At 40.8% G+C, this 27,154-nt stretch overlaps 1 protein-coding gene across 1 annotated transcript in view; it reads right to left on the reverse strand.

Annotated features, from left to right (window-relative positions):
* Positions 1-27,154, reverse strand: part of pipox (pipecolic acid oxidase) — a 48,889-nt gene that overhangs the window by 5,374 nt on the left and 16,361 nt on the right. Inside the window, exons 5-7 of the mRNA XM_046388110.1 lie at positions 19,537-19,689; positions 11,340-11,489; positions 8,405-8,480 (exon numbers count right to left, since the gene is read on the reverse strand). Coding sequence (XP_046244066.1) covers positions 8,405-8,480; positions 11,340-11,489; positions 19,537-19,689 — 379 coding nt within the window. The remainder of the gene's footprint in view (positions 1-8,404; positions 8,481-11,339; positions 11,490-19,536; positions 19,690-27,154) is intronic.

Here is a 27,154-nt window from a genome sequence, read left to right on the forward strand (position 1 = left end):
CTCCGGTTGCCCCAAAAGAACCAAAACATCATCTGCAAAAAGCATTGCCCTCTGTTCAATTCCCGCCACCTCAACGCCTCCAACAGTGTCACTCTGTCTAATTAATTGTCCTAAGGGTTCTATAAATAAGGCAAAAAGGAGGGGGGATATTGGGCAGCCCTGCCTCGTTCCCCTCTCCAAAGTAAAAGAGTCAGAAAGATCCCCGTTAACTTTAATTCTTGCCGTAGGCTTATCATAAAGGGTCTGAATAACTCTTATAAATCTCTCCTGAAAGCCAAATTTTGCCAAAACCTTATATAGAAACAGCCATCTAACCGAGTCAAAGGCTTTCTCTGCGTCTAGACCTACAATTACTGCTGGTGTCTTGTCTTTCTTTATCTGTTCTAGTATATGTAGAGTTCTTCTTATGTTGTCCAGAGTCTGTCTGTGTCGAATGAATCCTGTCTGATCTAGATGGATGAGATCAGGTAAGAGTATTTCTAGCCTGCGTGCTAAGATTGATGTAAACAACTTGTAGTCTACGTTAAGAACACTGACAGGCCGGTAGTTACCACATTCTTGTTTGTCTTTTTGCTCTTTTGGAATGACTGATATAATTGCCTCCCTCCAAGAGGGTGGAAGTTCTCCTTGTTGTAGGATCTGGTTAAATGTGTTAAGTAGTAATGGTGTTAGTTGTGGCTTCAAGGCCTTATACCACTCTGAAGTGAAGCCGTCAGTGCCTGGAGACTTACCGGCTTTCAATTTGGAGATGGCTAAATTTAATTCTTTTACAGAAATTGGTTGGGTAAGACTGTCATTTTGTAAACTACTGAGTTTGGGTAGTCGTAATGAACTCAAAAATGTATCTATTTGAATTTCATCTGAGGCCCGGGGTTGAGAATACAGCTCCTTGTAAAATATTTCAAAGCTCTCTTGAATTTTCTCTATTGTATTTTCAACTATTTTTGTTTTTGGATTCTTTATTTTGTAAATTGTATTTTCCATTTGTTGCTTCCTTAGCCTATATGCTAGCAGTTTTGCTGATTTACTTCCTGCCTCATAATTCTTTTGTTTCAAGAAGACCCACTTTTTTTGAGTTTCTAGTGTAAATATTTCGTCAATTTCGCTTTGGAGTTTTTTAATTTCCTGTTTCAAATTGGGGTTTATTTTATTACTGTCAGCTAGTTGTAGCTTCTTTAATTTCTCCTGTAGGTCTGATAATTTCTGTCCTTTAATTTTCTTCATATGTGAAGTAATAGAGATAATTTTCCCCCTCATTACAGCCTTCAATGCATCCCAAAGAATTGCTGATGATACTTCTCCTGTGTCGTTCAAGTCTAGATATTCTCTAATGTCTTCCTTTAATTTCTCCAATAGTTTTGAGTCATTGAGTATATTTGAATTCAGCTTCCATACAGTTTTCCTTTTTTTCCTTCCTAGCGCTAATGACATAGAGATAGGGCTATGGTCTGAGAGGTCAATTGTTGCTATGTTACAATCCCTGATCCTAAATTTCTCAGAGCTGAAGACGAAGAAGTAATCCAGCCTTGCGTAAACTGAGTGCGGGTGGGAATAGTGTGTATAATCTCTACTAGTCGGGTGAAATTCTCTCCATACATCTATTATGCCCAACTCCCTCATCAATGCTTTCAGCTTCCTAGTCAGAGGCTGGTTTTGTGTAATTGATCTTGAGGAATCTAGTGCTGGGTTCAACCTGATGTTAAAATCCCCCCCGCATATTATCACTCCCTGGGAGTTAACCATTAAGTCAAAAACCCGTCTGTATAGTAACCAGTCACTTCCTGGAGGGGCATAGACATTCAGTAAAGTTATTAAAGATCCCTCTATTCTCCCAGTGATCTTAATATATCTTCCCCCCTCATCCACAGTCTCTGATATGTGTTCATAAGCAAGTACATTCGATATAAGGATAGCCACCCCTCTCTTGTGTCCTGCCTTAAATGACGCAGAGAATACCTGTCTAAAACCCATCCTTTGTAGTTTTGCATGTTCTGATTGACTCATATGTGTTTCCTGAAGGAAGGCTATCTGTGCTTTCTCTTTTTTCAATTTTGACAGAATCTTACTTCTCTTAATTGGATTCAGAACCCCATTCACATTAAAAGAAATTATTTTCACTAGTCCACTTTGCATTATGTCATTAGAGATGTATAATACTTGCTCTTCCTCTCCATATAAATAGTAGGTGATCCCTTCTTAACAGAATAACAGTAAAACAAACCAAAACAAAAACCTTGAACTTTTTCAACAAGAAACATTTTAAATTTTGTCCATACTTCCAGCCTTGAGGCTCTTTCACTCACCAGCCTCTGTTTTGAGGGATAACCTTTCTTCCCTAACTGGGTTAGAGGGCCCTCCGCTGTTTCAACAGCCACAACCAAACCTCTTCAGTGTCTCGACATCCCTCATAATGAATACAATTGTTTCGTCTAAATTGTTAATTTGTTAATGTTCAATTTTTACCTGCTCCGGAGTCAATATACCGTACCAATTATTTTGCTTCAAGTTAGTCTTTATCCTCTGTGTGATCGCGTCTAAACGCCTGCAGCTTCTCTCTGTATCCTGATGCTCCACTGGCTCGCTTCGCGCGTCGCGTCCTCGCCGGTGACCATGACCACCGCTGGATCCTCTCGAGGAGGGACGCCGGCTGCGGGATAACTTTTACCGGTAATCCGCGGTCTGCCAGATCCGACGTCGCCTCTTCCACCGAGTTGTAGGTCTTAGTCTCGTCCTCATAGTGGACTCTCAGCCGGGCCGGGTACAAGGTCTGGAACTTAATGCCTTTGTCTTTCAAAACCCTCCGTGTCTCTGCATATTCTCTTCGCTTGGTCAGAATAAACGGTGCATAATCGTGGTCGAGGTTGATTTTGCAGTTTCTCCACATAAACCCTTTCTTTTGCCATGCTCGCTTAAGCACATCTTCTTTCGTTCGGAAGCTGAGGAATTTAACAAGGATCGACCTGGGTTGGGCTCCCGCCGGTGGTTGCGGTGCCAATGCACGATGGGCTCTCTCTATCTGTAGATCCTTCGACTCGGGTATGTCGAGGTTCTCTTTAAGCAGCTTATCCACGAAGGGGATCATTGCTCTGGGCCCGTCCTCCACACCTTCGGGTACCCCGTATATCCTCACATTTTCCCTCCGTGTGCGCCCCTCCTGGTCCGCTAGCTTCATTTGGAGCTGCTCATGTAGCGTTAGCATTTCTGCTAGTACCTCCTCTGTATTTTGCAATCTGTCTTCGTTCTCCATGATCCTTGCTTCGGCTTCGACCAGCCTCGAATTAAACTTTGTCATTTCCTCTCTGATATCTTCAAGTTGTTTTTTGTTGTCTTGTCTAAAGTCGCGTATCTCTCTGAGGATGAGGGTCAGGTTCGCCGAGTCGCCCCCCCCTCCCTTGCTATCGCCACCATGGTTCGCCGAGTGTGAGCTATCGTCAGCATCCTTGCGTTGCTGCCCTTTGTTGCTTTTTTCAGAGTCCAAAGCAGGTTTTTTGCCCTTGATTTTAGACGTCATCCTCGCCCCTTATGTTCCATACAATGACCACAAGTCAATTATTATATTACTTCGATTTTGGGGCAAATTTCAATTTCTTTTGTCGAGAGCGCTTTCCCTATGCCACCATCTCGTTGGTGACCCGGAAGTCCTCCCATATACATATGTTTTCATTTTAAATTTTTTGGAAAAATTCAGCTTTAAACCAAGGACACTTGAAATACGGGAAAATTTCAAATAGATTATTTTGAAACTAGGAGAAATTATCCCTAAAAGAATAGATCCCACAGTAAGTTAGGGCCTCAGATTGGCTGAGACATGGCTGGCAGCCATTCAGTATGTGAACCATAGGTGGCTGCTCTGGGCCCAGTGGCCACTGGGAGCCCTCTAAAACAGCAAATTACACATGTGAAATCCTCTTTTCATAAACAGTTCACTGCAATATAAAAAAATGTTTACTACATAAAAAATGGTATACCTTCCTTTAATTTTATATGTTTTTTTTTTTTTATATGTTTTATATAAACTTGTTAGCAAGCAAGCTGGCCACAAATTAGTCATCAACACTGAGAAGTAGACCACTACTAGCTCCAATATCACAACCCCACATGAGAGGAGAGGAACTTTAAGATTCTACCTGCAGCTGCTGGAGCAGTTGTTGGTTGACAGATAGCTTCGATAGTATTTGCTCCTGAAATCTCACTGACTGGATTTCATGTTTCTCTTTGTGTTCATATCTTCACATAGAATTCCATTACAACATCCCAGATCAAACTATCATACTTGAGAGGTGGGCCGTATTCTACTCTGACAGAGCGGAGGACAAGGGGGGTTTTAATATGAAAATGCAACACTATGTCATTACATTTTACATTTTCCCATAATTGTAACTGTATTGTTTAATTTTATTTGTCCTTTATTCTATTTCTGTGTATGTGTGGCATAAATAGGCTACATCTTACATTTCATTTGTAACCCTGTGTTGTAAAATGACATTGATTCTTTAAAAAATAGAAAGTGGAACCAGCAGAGTTTCAAAGAAATGTCAACACACACACACCCACACACAGCTCATCACACTTTCTCCACTTAGGTGTTTGGTTCTGTGCTCTTCCAGAGTGAGGAGGGAACATGTGATGCTGATTCATTTGGCTGCTGCTGTTTTTTTTGTTGGCACTGATCAGCACACATCTGGCATACAAGGTGCCAGATATACTATTTTGTGCTCTTTGTCTTGCCAAGCTGTTGACATTTTCATTTTGACATTTTCTTCTGGACTCTATTGGCTTCAGAACACTGTTTTATTTCTTAAGAATATCTTCTTGGCATTTTACCTATTAATAACGGATGAAACTACCGGTGAAGACAAAAATGTGTACATGTGCCAATAGTGCTTTTGGTTGATCTGAACACAAAAATTCTTTAGTCTCTCATTTCTGTTGGATAGCAGATTGCCATCAAGTTTTGTACAAACATTCATGGTGGACAGATGATGACATGCAATGACCAAAGACTCCTTTTCACCCCGTTCTGAGTGGACCCTTGTTCTTGTCGTATGCAAACAAGGCATCACACCCATCAACTTGTCTGTGGCTTCCTTCTTACCCTACTGCTATGGAGACGTCTGTCATACACTACCAGTCAAAAGTTTGGACACACCTTCTCATTCAGTGTTTTTCTTTATTTTTACTACTTTTTACATTGTAGATACATACTGAAGACATCAAATATATGAAGCAGGATATTTGGAACTATCTAGCAAAGAAATTAGTTGTGTTGTGCAGAAGTCAGGTTGGTACACAGCTGACAGCTCTATTTGACAACTGTTAGAATTCATATTATGGCAAGAACCAATCAGATAAGTAAAGAGAAACGACAGCCCATCATTATTTTAAGAACTGAAGGCCAGCCAGTCTGAAAAATTGCAAAAACTTTAAATGTGCCCCCAAGTGCAGTTGTAAAAACCATCAAGCGCTATGACGAAACTGGCTCACATTAGGACCGCCCCAGGAAAGGAGGACCAAGAGTCACCTCTGCAGCTGAGGATAAGTTCATCAGAGTCACCAGCCTCGGATATCGCAAGTTAACAGCATCTCAGATTAGAGCCCAGATAAATGCCACCCAGAGTTCTAGTAGCAGACACATCTCTACATCAACAGTTCAAAGGAGACTGCGCGAATCAGGCCTTTATGGTCAAATAGCTGCTAAGAAACCACTGCTAAGGAAGTGCAACAAGCAGAAGAGATTTGTTTGGGCCAAGAGGCACAAGGAATGGACATTAGACCAGTGGAAATCTGTGTTTTGGTCTAATGAATCCAAATTTGAGATCTTTGGTTTCACCCGCCGTGTCCTTGTGTGATGCAGAAAAGTTGAACGGATGCTCTCTACATGCATGGTTCCAACCGTGACGCATGGAGGAGGAGGCGTGATGGTGTGTGGGTGCTTTGCTGTTGGGGATTTATTCAAAACTGAAGGCACACTGAACCAGCATGGTTACCACAGCATCCTGCAACGTAATGCCATCCCATCTGGGTATGCATTTAGTTGGACCATCATTTATTTTTCAACAGGACAATGACCCCAAAAACACCTCCAGGCTGTGTAAGGGCTATTTTACCATGAAGGAGAGTGATGGAGTGCTATGCTAGATGACCTGGCCTCCACAGTCAGCTGACCTAAACCCAATCGAGATGATTTGGGATGAAATGGACCGCAGAGTGAAGGCAAAAGGGCCAACAAGTGCTCAGAATCTCTGAGAACTCCTTCAAGACTGCTGGAAAACCATTTCAGGTTGAAGAAAGTTGAAGATCATCGCGAGAATGCCAAGAGTGTGCAAATCAGTAATCAAAGCAAAGGGTAGCTATTTTGAAGAATCTAAAATATAAAACATGTTTTGAGTAATTTCACACTTTTTTGTTTACTGCATAATTCCATATGTGTTCATTCATAGCTTTGATGCCTTCAGTGAGAATCTGCAACGTAAATAGTCATGAAAATAAAGAAGAACCATTAAATGAGAAGGTGTGACCAAACTTTTGACTGGTAGTGTCTGCAAGTCTCCTGAAGGTTGAACCCCCACTTCCTTCCTTTAGCTTCACTTTCCGCTGTTAATTGTATCTTGTCTAGTCACTGTCTGCAATGCCCTTATGTATGATCACAACTGTATTGGCCTATGGTTTATCACCTCCTGAGCCTTCTTCTTTCTTTGTAGGTCAGTTCACCAGTATACTGGTATGCTCAATTAAATTAAACAGACTCAGGAACAGCTTTTTTCCACAAGCAGTCACCATACTGAACACACACATACACTAACCACACACCACCCTGACCCGATACGTGTGCAATATGGCAATGTGCAATTAACACTCTGTTCTTGCACTAATTTTCTTTTTCTTATTTATTTTATTCTATTTTTATAAGTATTATTTTATTCTTAAATATATATATTGCTCTCCCCTGACTGAACTTTCCCCATCTCTGTCATATTTTCATGATTTTTAACTGCTTTCCTGCCTGTACAACATCCATTGCACGTCTGCCCGTCCTGGGTGAGGGATCCCTCCTCTGTTGCTCACCCTGAGGTTTCTTCCATTTTTTTTTTCCTGTTAAAGGTTTCTTCTGGGAGTTTTTCCTTAGTCGATGTGAGGGTCTAAGGGCAGAGGATGTTGCTATGATGTTATGCAAAGCCCTTTGCTTGTAAAAATGGGAAGTTGTCTTGTCTTGTCTAAGTTGTCTTGTCTTGTCTTTTACATACTTAAATGTAGATTTAGAATAACACCACTCCAAGGCTGTTACAATTTCATTGTATTCCTTGTACAATGACAATAAAGGCTTCTAATTCTGATTCTGAAACTAACATCACCACAGCAAACTTCTGAGTTGGACTGAATTTTTTCAACAAGACTAATCCTTATGATCAACGTTAAAAAAAACCAAAAACATTGTCTCTCACTACGGAGGGGCTCTTTAAACATGGCTTGCAATGTATTGTAGCTACTTTTTTTGTTCCTCTCATTTATATACTCATATAAACACTCATACATGAAAAGTGATAAGCAGCTGTAAAAATTTAGAATCAAAGGAACTTTTTTAGTTGGCATCGACTCCCCCTTAATTGTGGAGAAATTGTTGACTAAGCAGTGCAATCAATCCAAATGAATATCTAAGATGAGAATAAGAATGATTCTATGTGTGATTCTATGATTCTATGTGTGTAATTGTCATTAGATCTCTGTTGGTGAAAAATTCCTGGTCTCCCAGGAAAAGGCTGATACGATGTATTTGCAGCAATTAAAAAAAATGTAACCCTAAGCTGTTACCTCAGGTGATTCAAATGGTCAGTAAATCTAAAGTTCCGTCCTAACCTAATTTTTCACAGTTTAACCAGCTGTGACAAGAACAACCCAAGGGGTATTGTTCTATGGATGTTGGCAAATTTGTTCATTTGTTTGGTTATTTCACCAAGTTGGTTCTGGACTGAAATGTTAAACATGGTACATTTTCTGCTAAACACCAGCATGTTAACACTGGCATTGTAACTATGATATCATTTAGCACAAAGCACCACAATGTCTGGGTACAGCCTCACAGAGCTTGGCTGTAGACTTTGTATGGTTTATATAACTGCACAGCTCTGATGATAATTGTACTAAATGAATTTTCACAGCTGTGAAGGCTGGTTCCACCTGTTACAAGGCTATAGCTTCTACTAATAGCTGCAGAAGCAAAGAAACTTTAATTCCAATGCTGCCAAGTATAATTTCCAACACATCTACTCTGATGTTTAAGGAGTAGTTGTGTTTTGTTAGCTGGGAAACAAAGCAAAATCATCCATCTTAACATGTACATGGCTTGTCATGGATTATTCCTTACACAGATTTGGTTTGGTTCACGTTGTTTTGTGTTGTGTTTTACCTGAGAATCCAGCTCCAATCACAATGTTTCTGTAGGCAGGATGGCAGTCAAGCACAAAATGATAGTCAGGCGTGACCTGCGAAAACAACAAACATGAAGAGTCGTGAAAAGCAGCTGCACAACCCCCCAACCCTGCAAAACACACACACACACACACACCAGAATAAAACTGGAGAGTAACATATATTGGCAAATTAAATACAAACAGCCAGCAACTTCTAGAAACAAATTTCTACTCACAGTTGTAATTTTTAAAATGTTTAAAAAAGATGAGCAAACCTTGAACTAACCCTGGAGTGAAACCAAGCTGATCAATGTTCTCTTCATTCAAAACACTTAGACATAGAATCGTATTTAAAAGTGCTGACTAAGGATAAGCATAAATACAGTAATATGTGCCGGCGTGAATGACCAGTCAGAGGTCACTAAAATTAATGCTGAATCAGTGTGTACAGCAAATAATGTGGGCTTTGTAGACAACTAGCAGACTGTCTGGGAAAAACCTGGTCTGATCATGAGAGACGGCATTCATCCTACTTTGGATGGAGCAGCTCTCATACCTAGGAATCTGACTGAGTTTCTTCAAAAACTAAAACTAAATCTAAAAAACCCAGAGTTGAGACCAGGAGGCAGAGTTGCAGTTCTACATGACTCTCTGTGCTCCCACTACAGCAGTTATCCAACCTCAAAGAGAAGGAGAAGGAGAGGGAGAGAGAGAGAGAGAGAAAGAGAGAGAGAGAGAGGGAGAAAGAGAGAGAGGGAGAGGGGGGGTGGGGCGTGAGAGAAGGAGCACACAAACAGAGATGCGTAGTACCAGAAATATTGGAACTGTAAATAATCAGAATCAGAATCGTCTTTATTGCCATGAAAGTGAAGAGGTTTCACATTACTAGGATTTTGTCTTGGTGATTGGTGCATAGATAATGATAATGATGAAGTATACAGAAGATTATGATAACAATAGTAGTAACAATAATATTGGTAACAGCTGTACAGAGTAGTAGAGTAAAATTAAAACAGAATCTGAATAAACAGTAATACTCGCACTATTTTTCAAGCAGGACCACAGCAGGAGGCCCAACCACGATCCATGGGAACCTGCGAGACAAGAAAGCACAAGGACTACAGGGAAGAAGTTCAGTTAGTAACATGCATTAATGGGACATAAATGTGTACAGAAGGAGAGGAAGCGAGAGCTCAGTGATTCATGGGAGATCCCCTGGCAGTCTAAGCCTATAGCAGCATAACTAGGTGCTACACTAGGTCAGCCCTATCTATAAGCTTTGCCAAGGAGGAAAATTTTAAGTCTACTAATGTAGAGAGGGTGTCCGCCTACAGGACCAAAACCGGAAAATGGTTCCACAGTAGAGGAGCTTGATAACTAAAGGCTCTGGGTCCCAATCTACTTTTGAAGAATCTAGGAACCAAGTCAACTTTATTTCCAACCACATCTTGGGACCACATCTTGGGAGCGTAAAGCTCTGGTGGGATAATAGGGTACTATCAACTCTTTAAAATATGATGGTGCCTGGCCGTTCAGGGCTTTGTACGTAAGAATTTTAAGCTTGATCCTGAATTTTACAGGTAGCCAATGTAGCGAAGCCAGTACAGGAGAAATATGATCTCTAATGCTGGTTCTCTCATGTGAGCTGGGTCCTGCTCAAGGTTTCTTCCTGTTAAAAGGGAGTTTTTCCTTGCCATCTGCTTGCTCAGGGGTTCAGGCTCTGGGTCTCTGTAAAGCATCTAGAGACAATTTTGAATGTATAAGGTGCTATAAAAATAAATTGAAATTGAATTAGGGCGGCACGGTGGTGCAGTGGTTAGCACTGTCACCTCATAGCAAGAGGGTTCCAGGTTCGAATCCAGGGTGGCCTGCATTTATGCTGCTATAGGCTTAAACTGTTGGGGATCTCCCATGATGCACTGAGCTTCTCTCTCCTCCTCTAACTCTTCTTCCACACATATTCATGTCCCATCAATGTACATCACTAACTTGACTTCTGCCCCAGAGTCTTTGTGCCTTCTCGTCTCTCAGGTTCCTATGGATCATGTCTGGACCTCCTGCTGTGGTCCTGCTTGACTGTTATTACCACCTGTTACATTTTTGCATTATTACTACTATTACTATTACTGCTACTACTATCAAAATCATTATTGTTAATATTGTCATTGTCATTTCAAAGCTCTATTGTTATCACTATTGTTATGCATCTCTGTCTATGTAACCCCCCCCCAACTCTCTTGCCCTCCCTCACTCTATCTCTCTTTCTCTAATCTAACCGGTCAAGGCAGATGTCCGGCCACATTCAGCCAGGGTCCGCTCCAAGGCTCTGCCTTCTAAAAGTAAGTGTTTCCTTGCCACTGTTGGCAAGTGCTTGCTCGTGGGGGTTTTGTTGGGTTTTGTTGGGTCTCTCTAAAAATCCATGGTCTAGACCTGCTTTAACTGAAAAGTGTCATGAGAAAACTGTTGTGATTTGGCACTATATAGTAACTTTCAGCCTCAGAGGCATTGTTTAACTGTCAAAAGATGAGATGTTAAGTGAGAGTCAACCAAAACAAAATTTTCAGATGGTATTAATTTGTCCTTTAAAATCAAACTGCAAGCTTCAGATCCGTAAGTCTATAAAAGTTTATTTGTAAATGTTGAAAATTCATTACACTTATTTGAACCTTAAACTATAAAATGTTAGTATTTACTATGTGATGATTGATTAAACAAAACAGAGGCCTTTCAATTCTGCTAACCACTAAAAATAAATAAAACTGTATTTAGGCCCCTTTTCATCATTACAAGCTTCCGCCTTTAAATAAATGTATCATTACATGTGTTCCACTGACCCATATGTTTTCTGTTCTCTTGACCTCCTGTGCTTAAATCTCAACATTTCGAAGGATGATGAGAACCATTAAGAACTCGTGGAGTGTTGATATGTACCGTATACAAGCAGGTCTCCACCACAGCAGGTTCAGGGACCAGGCCGGGAAACCAACGGGCAATGACGCGCTGAAGGATGTCAATGTCAGACCTGTCTGTCTGCTTGTCTCTCTGGTCAGGGTCTGTCTTACTACCCCTGTGGTAGCATATCTGCAGACAGAGTAAAATCATCAATATTATTTCAATATGAAATACTAAACCCCTGGCAACCCTGCATATAAATGAATAGCAGCAGTAGGCCAGTTTTTTCATAGTATAACACCATCCAATGCTATATTTTGCAATTATTTCATATTGTGCTTAATACACAATCTGTGATCCAAAAGTGAACAAATTAAGTGACCATGTTTTAAAACAACAACAACAAAAGAAACATGTTGAACCATGCTGTTTGTTTATATTAATCATATTACATTACATTACATTTAGCAGATGCATTTATTCAAAGCGACTTACAGAATCACAAGGTCCAATAAAATAGAATTAGACTAAAGTAATAAGAGCTAAAACATAATTAAAAGTACTTAAGTACAAGAGCAAGAGCAGAAAACAGGAGAACATGAGAGAGTGAAGGAGTGTTAGAGGGCTTGGGATAGACAAGGAGTTAGGAGAGAAGGTGCAGTTGGAAGAGATGAGTTTTCAGGTGCTTTTTAAAGGAAGATAGGGATGCCCCTGCTCTTACTGTGGCTGGCAGGCTGTTCCACCAGCGTGGAACGTTGTAGGAGAAAAGTCTGCCTTGGGAATGCCTTGTGTGGAGGGATGGCAGAGCCAGACGATGTTCATTTGCTGAACACAGAGCCCCAGAAGGGCTGTAAGCTAGTATGAGAACGCTCAGGTAGCTGGGTGCAAACACTGAAGTCACTCTGTAAGCTAGCCTTAGTGACTTGAATTTGATTGAGGTAATCAGTGTAGTTAGATGAGTAATGGAGTGACATGAGCCCGTTTGGGTTCATTAAAAACCAGGTTTGACTGCACATGCCGGGAGGCCTGTCAGAAGGGCATTGCAGTAGCCAAGGTGGGAGACCCTCACATCAACTAAGAAAACTCCCAGAAAAACCTTTGACAGGGAACAATGGGAGAAGGTGAGGTTGCCAACAGAGGAGGGATCCCTCACCCAGGACAGGCAGAGGTGTAATGGATGTTATACAGACAGGGAAGTTCTACAGGCCAACAGCGAGGGTAGTAATGGTAGCTGTGTTATGTTGTAGGAACTGGAGGTTATCATGGTTTCGCCCTCTTGTTTTGTAGTGGAATGTTCTACCCATACCGGAGATAACAGGAATGTACTGGAAGCACATTGCTATTAATGTGAGGCAAGGGAGTTTGTTTGCCCACTTGCTCGGACTCACGCAGGTAGACTCGCTGGTCTTTACCCGAGACAGTCTTCACACAAGAGGGATTCGCACAAGTGCTGACACTTCAGCAATCAGTCATTTGTTATGTAGCTCTGTGATCAGTGACCGTGCTTCAAATTTCAGAATTCAGCCTACTTGGTCAGCAAGAATAAAAAATAGACAAATTCTAAGCTGTTTGTGTGACATAGGTCGATAGCATATCGCCCTTTGGTCCACTGTGACATGCCAATGATCTTGCATAAAGAACACCTCCTAAGTTTCTTCACTGCTTGTGCAAGGGATTAGTAAGAACACAAATCAATACATGTACACACATACAGTACATTTTAATCAAGAAATATAAACCTCCAAAATAAAAATTACAAAAGCAAATTTCAGGTGTTATCAAATGACACAAACCCTGCCCTCCACTATGTGGGAATTCAACAGCCTCAGTCAGACAAATTATGTGAGCAAGTTGAAAGTGAAAGTGACATATTTTGTCATTGGAGGGAACTCACTCCAACGAAATTTGTTCTCTGCATTTAACCCACCCAAGTGACGTGCACACACACAGCAGTGGGCAGTGGGCGACCGCGTGCAGCGCCCGGGGAGCAGTGGGGGTTAGGTACCTTGCTCAAGGGTACCTCAGCCATGGACACCGGGACGGGGAATCGAACCAGCGATCCACCGGTTACGGGTCCGACACCCTAACCGCTGATCCACGACTGCCCCCGACCAAGTTACCAAGGTTGTATTAAACATAGCTGTAGCCCCCAAAGAAAATGTGATAAATTTTGTTCTTAGCCTGATCAAAAATGCTAGAAAACCCAATAATGTACATATTTCTAATAATGTTATTGTCATGTACAGAAAACATCTGACACCATTTCATATTTGAAAATGTAAAACCTAGGTTTTATGTAGACTAGTACATTTACAACAGATGGCAAGTGGCACATTATTATCAAAAGAGGCATTGCATGCTTTGCACCCTCTATATTCTGTTGCAGCTGTAGCACTGTAATTTCCCAGTAAAGGGACGAATAAAGGATTATCTTATCTTATCTTAAACCAAAACTCCTACCAGTAGGAAATGAACCCAGCCATAACCACGCTGATTGTTGTGTAACAACTGTCCATTGGATCAGAGTGGATCTTAGATTAGATGCCATCAAATGTTATTTCAATATCAGTCAGGACATTTTATTACATTATTGGTCAAGTTATTACAGTATTGAGTTTTTTACTTTTTTGATCTGATTTTCAGATAATTATTACGCCACGATGATATACTTCTTTGAGGAATTGGAGGAAGAACAATAACAACAACAAACTCTTTTAATGTACATACATTAGTGTGGCTACATCCATACTCCAAAACACCTTTGTTACATTTGCACCTCTCGTCCACACTACTCTGAAGTTTCGAGCACCTGAAACCAAACAATCTTATACCCTGTAAACCTCGTATTCGTTTGAATACAGAGGTGTTGTGGATCAGTGTAGTCCTTTTGGATATGATGACGTAAAAACCCAGGGTCCCTCCTTGATTGGATCTTGTCCGTCTGATGTCGCCTTCCCTGATTCGTTGTGCTCATATCATCATGCCCAGTATGCATGCTTGGCCATGCGACAATTGCATGAACTGTCACGTGATATATATGTGAATGGCCCTGTGATCTGCATATCAGGGTTCTAGTGCGGGCGCAGATCATATTCATTCTAAAACACCTTATTAAAAAGAAAACAGGCTAGTGTGGATGTAGCCACAGTTAGGTCCACATATATTGGGACATGTATATGTTTTTTGTCCTCTGTGCACCATCACATTGAATTTGAAATGAAGCACTCAAGAGGTGAGCGAAGTGAAGACGTTCAGCCTTAATTCAAGGGGGTTTGCTAAAAGTGTGGAATTAACCATTCAAGATGTGAAGAAGTGAATACTTTCCACATTAATTCAAGGGGTTTGGCAAAAATGTGGAATTTGCCATTTAGGAATTACAGCCACTGTTATACACCCACACCATGTTTTGGTGGCTCATAAATGATAGGACAAATGGTTGACAAGCAGTTTCATGGCCAGGTGTGGCCTGTTCTCTTGTTAGTCCATGACTAATCAAGCAGATAAAGGTCTGGAGTTGGTTTTGAGTGTTACATTTGCATTAGGTAGCTGTTCATTGGAACACTCAACATGAGGTCCAAAGAGGTGTCTATGCAAGTGGCAACTGGGCTGAAAAAAAAAAGAAAATGAAAAACATCAGAGAGATAGATGCAAGAGATGCAAGTGGAACAGGCCATCAAGAGCCACCAAAAATGAGGGTAGGTGTATAAAAATAGCTGTTTTGAACAAATCTGTTTTCTTACTGAGTAGTAGATTTCTGTGTTTCCCTTGTAGGTGTGAGAGTCATGGATGAGCAGGGTTAAATAAATTAATAATAATACAACTGACAATACATTATCAGTAACTTTACAAAATCAACAAAGACATGTTATTTACATAGTATTTTAATTTATTTCCATAAATTAAAATACTGTATAATATATAGTGTGGACTTTTAAAACACTGACCGACGGAAAAAGACCCTGCATGTCCACCTTAAAACAAATCTCTCCAAAGTGATCTGATTGCAAATACATTGCTAATCACAGCTTGTAAAAAATATGCTACTCTACTGAAAAAGATTTCTGATTGTAAGATAAGATTTCCTTTATTGTCCCAGAATGGGGAAATTCACAGCGTTACAGCAGCAAAGTGGATACTGAAAAGCAGAGGTAGGCATCAATAATAAACAATTTACACAAGTGTAGGAAAAAAAGAAGAGCTAGCAATGTAGATATAATGTAAATAGAGAACAGTAATATATTATAAAACACTATGTACAACAAAAATACACAGCAACAAGTAACAACACAATAGCAGCAGTTGCACATGGGCTAATAAATTGCACAGTGGAATAGTCATTATTACAGATTAATTAATGCACATTATTATTATTGTGTGTGTGTGGTCTCCTGGGGGCAGTGCTGGTTGCTACGATATCTTTCTTTCACACATTTGGGGTAAAGGAGTCTATCACTGAGGGAGCTGCTCAGTGCACTGATGGTGTCCTGCATGGGGTGGGAGTCCATCAGTGATGATAGCTTTGAAACCATCCTCCTCTCTCCCACCACCTGCACTGAGTTCAGGGGGCAACCCAGGACAGAGCTGGCCTTCTTTATCAGTTTATCGAGTCTCTTCCTGTCAGCGGTTGAGATACTACTGCTCCAGCAGACTTCTCCAAAGAAAATGGCTGATGCCGCAACAGTGTCAAAGAAGAGTTTCCTCAGCAGGTAGAGTCTGCTCTGGCCGAGTGGCCGAGTGTTAGGAGTCCAGTCCAGTTTATTGTTCAAGTGAACCCATGTGCTTATAAGAGTCCACACTCTTTATGTCCATTCCCTGGATGTTCACCAGCTTCGGGGGGGGGGGGGGGGGGGCAGACTGCACCTGCGGAAATCCATCACCAGCTCCTTGGTTTTCTCCTCCTCCTCTCCTTGGAGACGGTTCCACTGACACCAGTCCACAAAGTCCTTGATCACTTCTGTGTATTCCCTGTCATCATCATCAGTGGTGAGGCTGACGATGGCAGAGTCGTCAGAGAACTTCTGCAGGTGAAAATGTGCAGAACTGCTCAACCAAGACTGTTCCCTGTGCTGCAGACCACCATGTCTGAAACACAGTCCTTAGTCCTCACATACTGTGGGTGGTTGGTAAGGTAATCCATAATCCAGGATGTGAGATGATGATCCAGACCCGAGAGCTCCAGCTTGTCGCCAAGAAGCAGTGGCTGGATGTGTGTAAGCTTGTGAGAAAATGAGTCTAGCACTCTATTTCTTATCTAACATAGTCACAGTCACTAGTTTTAGCTCTTCTTAAATATAACATGATGTTCATTTTATTAATAGGATTCCCAGAGTAAAACAGACAATAAAGCACGCTATGCTTTGTGCTGTGGATAATTTGTGTATACTTTACATTAGAGAAAAATCTGTCATGTTGCTCCAACACATTTCTACAGCAGCCCCGGAACAGACAAACCAAACACTGGTTCTAGAGTGGGCTAACCACACTCTGGCAGATCGGAGGCGGTGGTCACTCTTTTTAAGAAAGGGGAACTACAGAGATATCACACTCCTCAGCCTTCCTGGGAAACTGTATTCCAGGGTACTGGAGAGGAGAATTCGGCTGACAGTCGAACCTCGGATCCAGGAGGAACAATGCAAGTTTCGAACTGGTCATGGAACACTGGATCAGCTCTATACCCTCCGCAGGGTGCTTGAGGGTTCATGTGAGTTTGCCCAACCAGTCCACATGTGTTTTGTGGACTTGAAGAAGGCATTCAACCATGTTCCCTGCGGCATCCTGTGGGAGGTGCTCCGGGAGTATGGGGTCCGGGGCCCTTTGCTAAGGGCTGTGCGGTCTCTACACTCTCCTGGTCCGCATTGCTGACAGTAAGTCAGACCTGTTCCCAGTGCATGTTGGCCTCCAGCAGGGCTGCTCTTTGTCACCAGTCCATTATTTTTATGGACAGGATTTCTAGGTGCAACCAGGGGCCGGAGGATGTCTGGTTTGGTAACGACAGAATTTCATCTCTGCTTTTTTGCGGATGATGTTGTCCTGTTGGCTTCTTCGAGCAGGACCTTCAGCATGCGCTGGGGAGGTTTGCTGCTGAGTGCGAAGCGGCTGGAGTGAGAATCAGCATCTCCAAATCCGAGGCCATGGTTCTCGACCGGAAAAAGGTGGTCTGCCTCTTCCAGGTTGGAGGAGAGTTCCTGCCTCAAGCGGAGGAATTTAAGTATCTTGGGGTCTTGTTCACAGATGGGAGCGTGAGATTGACAGGTGCAGCAACAGCAGTAATGCGGTTGTTGTATTGGTCTGCCGTGGTAAAGAGGGAGCTGAGCTGTAAGGTGAAGGTCTCAATTTACCAGTCAATCTACGTTCCTAGCCTCACCTTTGGTCATGAACTTTGGGTCATGACTGAAAGAACAAGATCTCGGATACATGAAATGAGCTTTCTCCGTGGGGTGGTGGGACGCTCCCTTAGGGGTAGGGTGAGGAGCTCTGTCACCCTGGAGGAGCTCGGAGTACAGCCACTGCTAATCCACATCGAAAGGAAATTGTTCCGGGCATGCACCACTGGGAGGGGGCCCCGACGAAGACCCAGGACACGCTGGAGGGGCTATGTCACTCAGCTGGTCTGGGAATGCCTTGAGGTCCACCTGGAAGAGCTGGAGGAAGTGTCTGGGGAGAGGGAAGTCTGGGCATCCCTACTCAAGCTGCTGCCCCCGCGAAAATGAAGATGAAGGACTACACTCAGTGCTGATATTGTGCTGAGTGTTTTTCATGGCATTAATTTCTGAAGTCCAAGTGTCCATAACGAGCACATTAATTTCAAACAGTGAACAGAAAGTAGCTGGAATCATACATACTTAATAGGCATCCATTATCAAGAGTTATACCATGGTCTGAGTGAATAGTCAACTTTGACAGCAGGATGTCAACTAATTCCTGATAATAAACACCTATTAAATAGTTCCAGTCAAACTGTTTGCTCACTGTTCAAAATGAATGTACTGGTTGCAGCTTCTTGACATAAGAAATAAATTACTTGAAAAAACTGAAGTATCAACACGGGCTGCATGATATATCGAAAATATATCTTCATCATGATATTGTGCGGTAATGATATTGCAAAAGAGTCCTTGAACTATGATAATTTCACATTCAATGCATTTACTTTAATTGCTCCCTGGGAACTAATAAAGTTTTCTGAATTGAATTGAATTGAATTAGACGCTACATGTCAATGTATCTCTCCCAATCACATGAAGCCATACTACCCCTTGTTTTCTGATGTTGTAAGCAGGGGCGTGACAAAGGTCAAGCACATGTACGTGTGGCAAGCAAGAGCATCGTAATGTTGGAAGAGTGTGAGAGAAGCGCAGAGGACAATGTGGATGATGGAGGTGAACTCATGGCTAAAAAGAACAGCATTTGGCAGGTATTCGGGAATATTTTGGATACAGAAGAGACGATGTGTTACAAACGCAAGTACTATGCAAGTCATGCCGAACTCTGGTGGCTACTACTAGAGGGAACACGACTAATCTGCACTTTCTTGTACATAAATTCCAGAGAAAGAGAAAAGGTTTATGCAGTGGTAATGAGCCATTTCATTTAATGAACTGCTAATGCACAAAACGAGTGGTATTTCTTCAGATATGGTCAGATTTGTTGCCTAAGTCAGATGCAGTTTTTTCAATAAAACTGGCTTGTTAGAATGTAAATAACCCTTTTTATTCTTTTTGCTCTTTTTGTTCATTCACTCTTCACCTGTCAACAGAGCAAACCTAAAGCAGAAATACATATAAACTAACTACTTCAACATTTGTTTATATATCATGAATCATATCGCCATCATGATATTTAAATGGGTTATCGCATATTGCAAGTTTTCCTGATACCGTGCAGCCCTAGTATTCATTCACACCACTGGATTGCAACTGTAGAATCAAGTGTTCAGTAATAGTTACTGGTAATAGTTACTGTATGCTGGCTAGCAAAAGCATTTTATAGTTATGAGACGACACATGCTTCATGACTTAAATAAGAAGTTACATCACTGGATATGCAGTGCTCCAGTGTATACATGTGCCTTAATTTAATAAAAGACTGTTTGCTTCAATGTACACTACAAAATCAGAAAGGAAATCACATTAATAAATAATGAGTAGTTAAGTCCACTGAACATTTGAAGAGTCAATATGAATCTAGAGGTGATTTTCTATTCAGTCACACTGAGGGGTGCAGTACTGTGACATACCTTCATTAGGCCTGGGTACTCATTTGATGGAAGGCCATAGACATGCTCTGTCAACTCCTCGCCCTCAGTCAACAAGAAACAGGGAAAACGCTGCTTTATGTTGTATGATCCTGGAACCTTCTCTTTCCAGTAACACACGTTGATCTTCCACACCTATAGTGGTGAAACAAGGAAAACTATTAGTACCAGTACTATTAGTACCCATCAATCTGGGTACTGGGTATGTTAGTAGCAAAATAATAAACAAATAAACAACAAATGCTGACGACGGGACAACTAAGATCAACAACTCATCAGCTTTTTTAAAACTGGCAGTTTGCCCATTTGATTAGAGATGGCCTGCACACACACTTGACAACATACAAAGGGGTCAACATCTGAACAATACTAAGGTACTGTGCTCAGTAAATTTCATGCCAATTTGCTGACTGATTTTTGAAATTTTTTTCTTCAAACAGATGGTGCAAGAGGAAATGGACCCAGGACACCACAAACCACTAGGAGCCATAAATAGTCACAACAAATTTGAATGAAATATGATTATGATTTCCACATGACTTGTCATTGTCAAAAGTGTGTAAGTTTGAGCAAATTTTTTTTGGCCTGATGGTGATGTTGGAGGACAGGGTCATTAAAATTCACATAAAAGATTATTTAAAAAATGACAAGGAAATCTAGGCAGTACTAATTGAGTGTTGGTTACCTGAGATATGATAGATATAGTTTCATTATTATATATTTATTGTACATCTGATCGGTATTACTCGACATTACACTACACCACACAGAAATAAAACCCCATACTGGTTACAGCTTCAACATTAGAAAACAGTACAAAAACATATATAACAGTAGCTACTCTATTCCTCCTTATCATCTAATAGAATTCCAATTACAAAGTAGCTCCAAGGTACTGAAGTGTGAATTAGGATTTAATGAAATGTACACATGGTGGTACAAATGACGTCCATCTAAGGGTGGGAATAATAAGGACACATTGTTCAGGAACTGTCAGTGTAATGAACTGGCCATGCACTCATTCCCAGGGACCATAAAATGCTGTGGCAAGTCAGCGAACTTGGAGCCTGCATTTTTCTACCAGTTCACTCAGGCATGTTATTCCCCAGGCCCCCCAGCCTGCTGCAAGCCTGAATAATGCAATTCCAATATCAACTCCAATTCTCCACTCTAACAGCTGTCTGCTTGTTTTCACATCACCTTCTCTTTTCAGGCTGTGTGGCATACTGCAAGCATTGAAACGACTGCCTTGCTGACAAAGGCCTCTGAGCTGTTTAAATATGGAGGAGTAATGCTTTAGTTTCTCTGGCATCTTCAGGTGGACATTTAAAGAGTAGGTCGGGCAACATCCCAGTGTATTAGACGTAATGTGAAATGCATGGCTGATTCTATTGTGTATTTGGGGCCTGATCTGTAAATAAATGATGCACTAAAAAAAACAAAACATGCATACATTGTTTCCAATAAGTAAACCAGTATTTGTAAAAAACAGACACACAAAAACAGTGCATATCTCAGACATACTTCAAACCATGCACACACTGGTTTTGGAGAGCAAGTCAAATATACAGGGATGTAATGAAGTGAAAATAATATATGTAAGTGATGGAATCTAATCATAAGACAATTTTACTAAGTGTGTATAGGGATAAATAATTTGATGATTGCACCTCTAAATTGGATGCATCACCCTATTTTCCATCATTTTATTTACCTGTGTTTATACAGTTCATACATTTCACACTTTATTTTGGAGAACAATAAGTCTCTTTCTATGCTACAATCTAAATGACATCTGATTGTCAGATGTTGATGAGATTAGATATTATTGGCACTGATGATTTAAAGATACCTGAAATATGAAACAAATTCTATAAAATTCATAAAACAGAATCAAACCATCAAATTACAAATCTGACGAGAAGAATACACATGCATATCTCCTTGAAGAAAACTTTGGATGGAGCAGCTCTCATATCTAGAAATCTGACTGAGTTTCTTATGAAAACCTATGAAAACCCTGGCAACCCAGAGTTGAGATCAGGAGGTAGAGTTGCAGTCCTACACGCCTCTCTGCGCTCCCATTAGCACAGTTACCCACCCAATATCCCATAGAGACTGTGTTTGTCCCCTGACCACCTAAATTAATCAAATCAAATACAAAAAGAGAAGTTATACATAAAAACCTAATAAAAATTAACACCAACACCTCCACAGCTACAACAAATAGGAGAATTAACTGTTAAACATTAGCTCTTGATCATTTAAAGCTGTACTCGTAAATCAATGAATTAATTAAGTAATTCTCTTGTCATTTACTTCAGCATCATGTTCTGGTAATGCAGAACATTCCAATACTAAGTAAAAGTCATATGCCAATTGTAGTCCCTCTCAAATAAACCATTTTTTTGATCGCACTGCAAGCTCACTCGAATCTATAAAAGGAACACATATAGCAAAAGAGATGTATAATACTGATGTTCGCATATTAAAGCAAAATGCGCAAAAATTTTAAAGGAAATGGCGTTCGTCTAAACTCCCTAAATCTCGCTCAATCTGGCAAGACAGCCTTAGATCATATAGGAAGGCACTGCAGACTGCCAGAGCAGCCTATTACACAAAATTAATTGAAGATAACAAGAATAATCCGAGGTTTCTCTTCAGCACTGCAGCCAGGCTGACAGAGAGCCATAGTGCTATCAAGCCTTGTATCCCTGTGACCCTTCACATCAATGACTTTATGACCTTTTTTAATGACAAGGTTTTAATCATTAGAGACCAAATTCAACACCTACTGTCTTCAGCTGTTACTGATCTACCTTCAAACACAGGAGTCTTAGAAACAGCAGTAGAACCAGATAATTATCTTGACTACTTTTCTCCCATTGACCTTCATCAGTTAAATTCAGTCATATTTTAATCTAAACCATCAACATGCCTCTTGACCCCATCCCAACTAAGCTGCTCAGTAAAGTTTTACCTTTACTTAGCACCTCTCTATTAGATATGATCAGTCTGTCTCTAATAACATGCTATGTAACACAGCCCTTTAAAGTAGCTGTAGTCAAACCTCTCCTCAAAAAGCACACACTTGACCCAGAGGTTTTAAGCAGCCATTGGTCAATATTGGCCAACCTTCCATTTCCAACAGTTGCCAACCAGATACATGACTTTCTAGATAGTAATAGTTTATTTGAGGATTTTCAATCTGACTTTAGAGCTCATCATAGCACAGAGACAGTATTGATCAAAGATCAACTAAACAACTAAACAACAAAATATTTTTTCACCAAACAATGTCAGTTCATCGCGTTCGTGGAACAAAACTGATGCAGATCACCAGGACCTACTTTATCACTCCCATGTCCGCTGGTTAAGTTTGGGCAAAGTGTTTCAACGAGTGTGGGAGCTGAAAGAGGAGATCGGTCATTTTTGCTGTTACTGGGGAATGCCGACAAATTTCAAGTTGTTCGGCTTGACCTACGTGTGTGAACAGACGTTCAGCATCATGAACATTAACAAAGCCAGCCACAGATCCAAGTGAACAGACCAACATCAACAATCGCCACAACAAAACTAACTCCAGACCTTGATGCGCTAAAAAGGGAGACCAACAACACCGTTCCCACTGAAATTAAAAGTAAGTTTCTCCGTTGTGTTATGTAAAAAATGCATTTGAAAATAATTTGTTCAATAAACCTTACATGTTACATGTCATTTCTGTTAAGGGGTGCACATAAGTGGTGCGCAGGTGCACGTATGCTCTCAAAATAAACAATGCGCACCAGATCAAATATAATGCGCTCCGCATACTGGCGTGCTGTCACTGTTCCGTCCTTACGCTGGTCATTGTTGAGTTTTGGCACTGGACACACACACTGAATAGAAAGAGCAGGACAAGTGCATCTGTATTTCCTACCGTTTTTGAAATAAAGACAGTCAGGAGGAGAATGATGATGATAAAAATATTTTGAAGAATAACAGAACTTTCAGTGCTTTAAAATAGTAACTGTTAGTAATAAAAAAAAAGCTGTATTTTATTCATTTAATTTTCAGTGTTTAGAGTCATTTCAATAAATAGCTAAATACCATGGGGCTTCAAAGACAGATATTTTGTTGTAATGCTTTTGTTCATTTTCAATTGAAATTAAAGCACATATTTTCTACATATCTCATGATATTGTTTTTCTCCTATGAGGTGGGTTACCAAAACACTCCATCGATCTGCTCCTGGTCCGGCTCCTCTGTCAAATTTTATAACCCATTGCGGCCCACGAATCAAAAGGTACTCCTGCCATTGACCATTCTATCTTATTACACAGATTGGAACACTTAACTGGCATTAACGGAACTGCATTAAGCTGGTTTCAGTCCTATTCATCAGATTGATGTCAATTTGTCTATGTTATATCGTCCATACTCACGAAAGTTAGTCACAGAAGTCCCCAAAGCTCTGTGCTCAGGCCAATACTATTCACCCTTTATATGCGCCCCATCGGTAATATTATTATATATATATTTTTTACTACATTGTCACTGTTATGCGGATGACACACAATTATACGTGTTAATGAATCCAAGTGAAACAAATCAGCTAGCCAACTTCAGGCATGTCTTAAAGACATAAAAACCTGGATGACTTGCAATTTTCTACTTCTAAATTCAGACAAAACTGAGATTATTGTTCTGGGACCTAAACACCTTACAAACAAATGGTATAGCAACTCTAGATGGCTTAACCTTTGCCTCAAGCTCCACTGTAAGGAGTTATTTTTGATCAGGACATGTCCTTTAACTCACTCATAACACACATTTCAAAGACTGCATTCTTTCACCTCCGCAATATTGCAAAAATTAGGCGCATTCTGAGTCAGCAAGATGCAGAAAAAATAAGTCCATGCATTTATTACTTCCAGGCTGGATTATTGCAACTCCCTTTTATCAGGTTGCCCCAGTAAGTCTCTAAAGATTCTCCAGCTAATCCAGAACACTGCTACACGATTAATCATAAGAGCTAGCACTAGAGATCATATTTCTCCCATACTGGCTTCTCTACATTGGCTGCCTGTAAAATCCAGGATAGTTTAAAGTTCTTCTCCTCACATATAAAGCCCTGAATGGCCAGGCACCATCATATCTTAAAGAGTTGAGTTGTATCCTATTAGACACTATCCTATTCAAAAGTAGATTGGGAGCACCCTCTCTACATTTAAGAATAGACTTAGAACTTTTTTGGCGAAGCTTTTAGTTAGGAAAGACCTAGAGCAGCACCTAGTTATGCTGCTCTTGGCTTAGACTACAAGGGGATCTCTCTCTTCCTCTCCCTCTCCTTCTGCACACATTTATGTCCCATTAATGCATGTTACTAACTCAACTTCTTCCCCGAGTCCTTGTGCTTTCTCGTCTCCCAGGTTCCCAAAGATTGTGGTTGGACCTCCTGCTGTGGTCCTGCTTGAAACCTAGTGCGATTAAATTCAATTCAATTCATAATGGGTTAATTCATTTATTTATATAGCGCCAATTCACAACAAGAGTTATCCCATGACACCTTCCAATTAGAGCAGGTCTAGACCAAACTCTTTAATTAAATTGTAATATAGAGAACTCAAAATTCCCCCTTGAGCAAGCACTTGGAGACAGTGGCAAGGAGAAACTGCCTTTTAATCTCGAAGCAGACCCCAACTCAGCCATCTGCCATGACTGGTTGGGTTGAGGGAGAGAGAGAGAGAGAGAGAGAGAAAGATAGACAGACAAGGAGAGAGGGAGGAGAGCAGAGATGCATAACAGCAGTAATAATACCGGAAGTATTGGGACTGTAGATAATGATAATGATAATTAAGGTACAGTACTATGTTGATTATGATAGCAATATTAGTAATAATAATGGTAATAGCTGTACAGAGTAGCAACAGAATTAAAATAGATCATGACTAAACAGAAGTAATTGCAGTAAGTTTCGAGCAGGGCCGCAGCAGGAGGTCCGACCACGATCCATGGGAACTTGCGAAAGGAGAAAGCACAAGGACTTCAGGGAAGACGTTGGGTTAGTCATATGCATTAATGCAGTGCTTCTCAATTATTTTCTGTTACGCCCCCCCCCTAACAAGAAGAAAACAATTCACGCCCCCCACCCCACTCTCCGCTGTGACTATAAATAAAAGTAATAATAATATGTAATAATATGATGCTAACAGTGCTCGCTGGTTTACTGAAGTAGCATTCACAAAGCGGGATGATTGTTGGCAATATTCGCTGAAAAAACCCCAGCGGCTTATCAGCATGATTGGGATGTAATGTCTTCAAGTGGCGCCTTAATTTATTTGGCTTCATGCTGTCCGCTGCCAGCATTTTTAGACAGTAAACACACCGGTCTTTCGTCTCCCACTGTAGTCACAGTGAAGCCAAGCGCTACATATGCTTCGTCATATTTCCTCGTCTTAGCTTTCGGGTGAGTTACTTTTGTCTCATTATCTTCGTCTCTCTCCGCCTTTCTTTTCATCCCTGTTAAAAATTTCTTCATGTTGTCTCTTAAGGGTTCATTTACTGCACTTCATATCGCCTGCTCGGTGCAAAAAAACCCTACACCATAGAGCTAATACTCCCTGCGCACACTCTGACAATGAGAGCGCCACTGCCAACTACTGTAGTGGATGTGCAATTACACTTTATTCTAGTACGGCAAAAAAAGCATGTTCCCCAGGGTCAGACGCGCCCCCCCTGGCATCGCACTATTTGAGAAGGACTGCATTAATGGGACATAAATTTCATAATCCATTTTAATTCTATTACTACTATGACCACAGCAACTACCATTATACTTATTACTACTACTGTTATCATAATCACCGTAGTATCTTCAGTATACTTCATCATTATCATTATGCATAGTTACAGAACTATTATTGGTGCTGTTGCTACGTGTCTCTGTTTGTGTGCTCCTTCTCTCACCCCCCCCCCCCCCCCTCTCTCTCTATCTCTCGACTCAACCGGTCAAGGCAGATGGCTGCCCACCTAGAGTCAGGGTCTGCTTCAAGGTTTCTGCCTTCTAAAAAGCTGTTTTTCCTTGCCACTGTCGCCAAGTCCTTGCTCATGGGGGAATGTTGGGTTCTCTGTATAACAAAATTTAATTAAAGAGTATGGTCTAGACCGGCTCTAATTGGAAATTGTCATGAGATAGCATTTGATGTGAATTGGCACTATATAAATAAGCTGAATTGAACTGAACTGAATTGATTAAACTGTAATTGTGAAATGGGAAGAACTAAAAAATTGGAACTTTTGGTTTCTTTGACAAAAAGAACTATAGTACTCTTGAAACACACTCCATCACTGGAAAGCTAGGATGGAACAACGGTACTTGGCTATGATATTTAGCTTAAGGAGCCACATTGTAGTGCTCAGAAATGCAATCTGTTCACAAATCACATATTATTTTGAGGAAATCCAGTCAACATGTTGTATCTTGTAGTTTTAATATGCAGTAAAATGTCCACTTAAATGTTAGCAATGAAACATGTACACTATATAGACAAAATTATTGGGACATCTGACCATTAATCCAACAGGAACTTTGGTGACTTCGCATTCTAAATATAGGTTA

This window comes from Scatophagus argus, chromosome 5 (assembly GCF_020382885.2).
Source record: "Scatophagus argus isolate fScaArg1 chromosome 5, fScaArg1.pri, whole genome shotgun sequence".
Lineage (NCBI taxonomy): Eukaryota > Metazoa > Chordata > Actinopteri > Scatophagidae > Scatophagus > Scatophagus argus.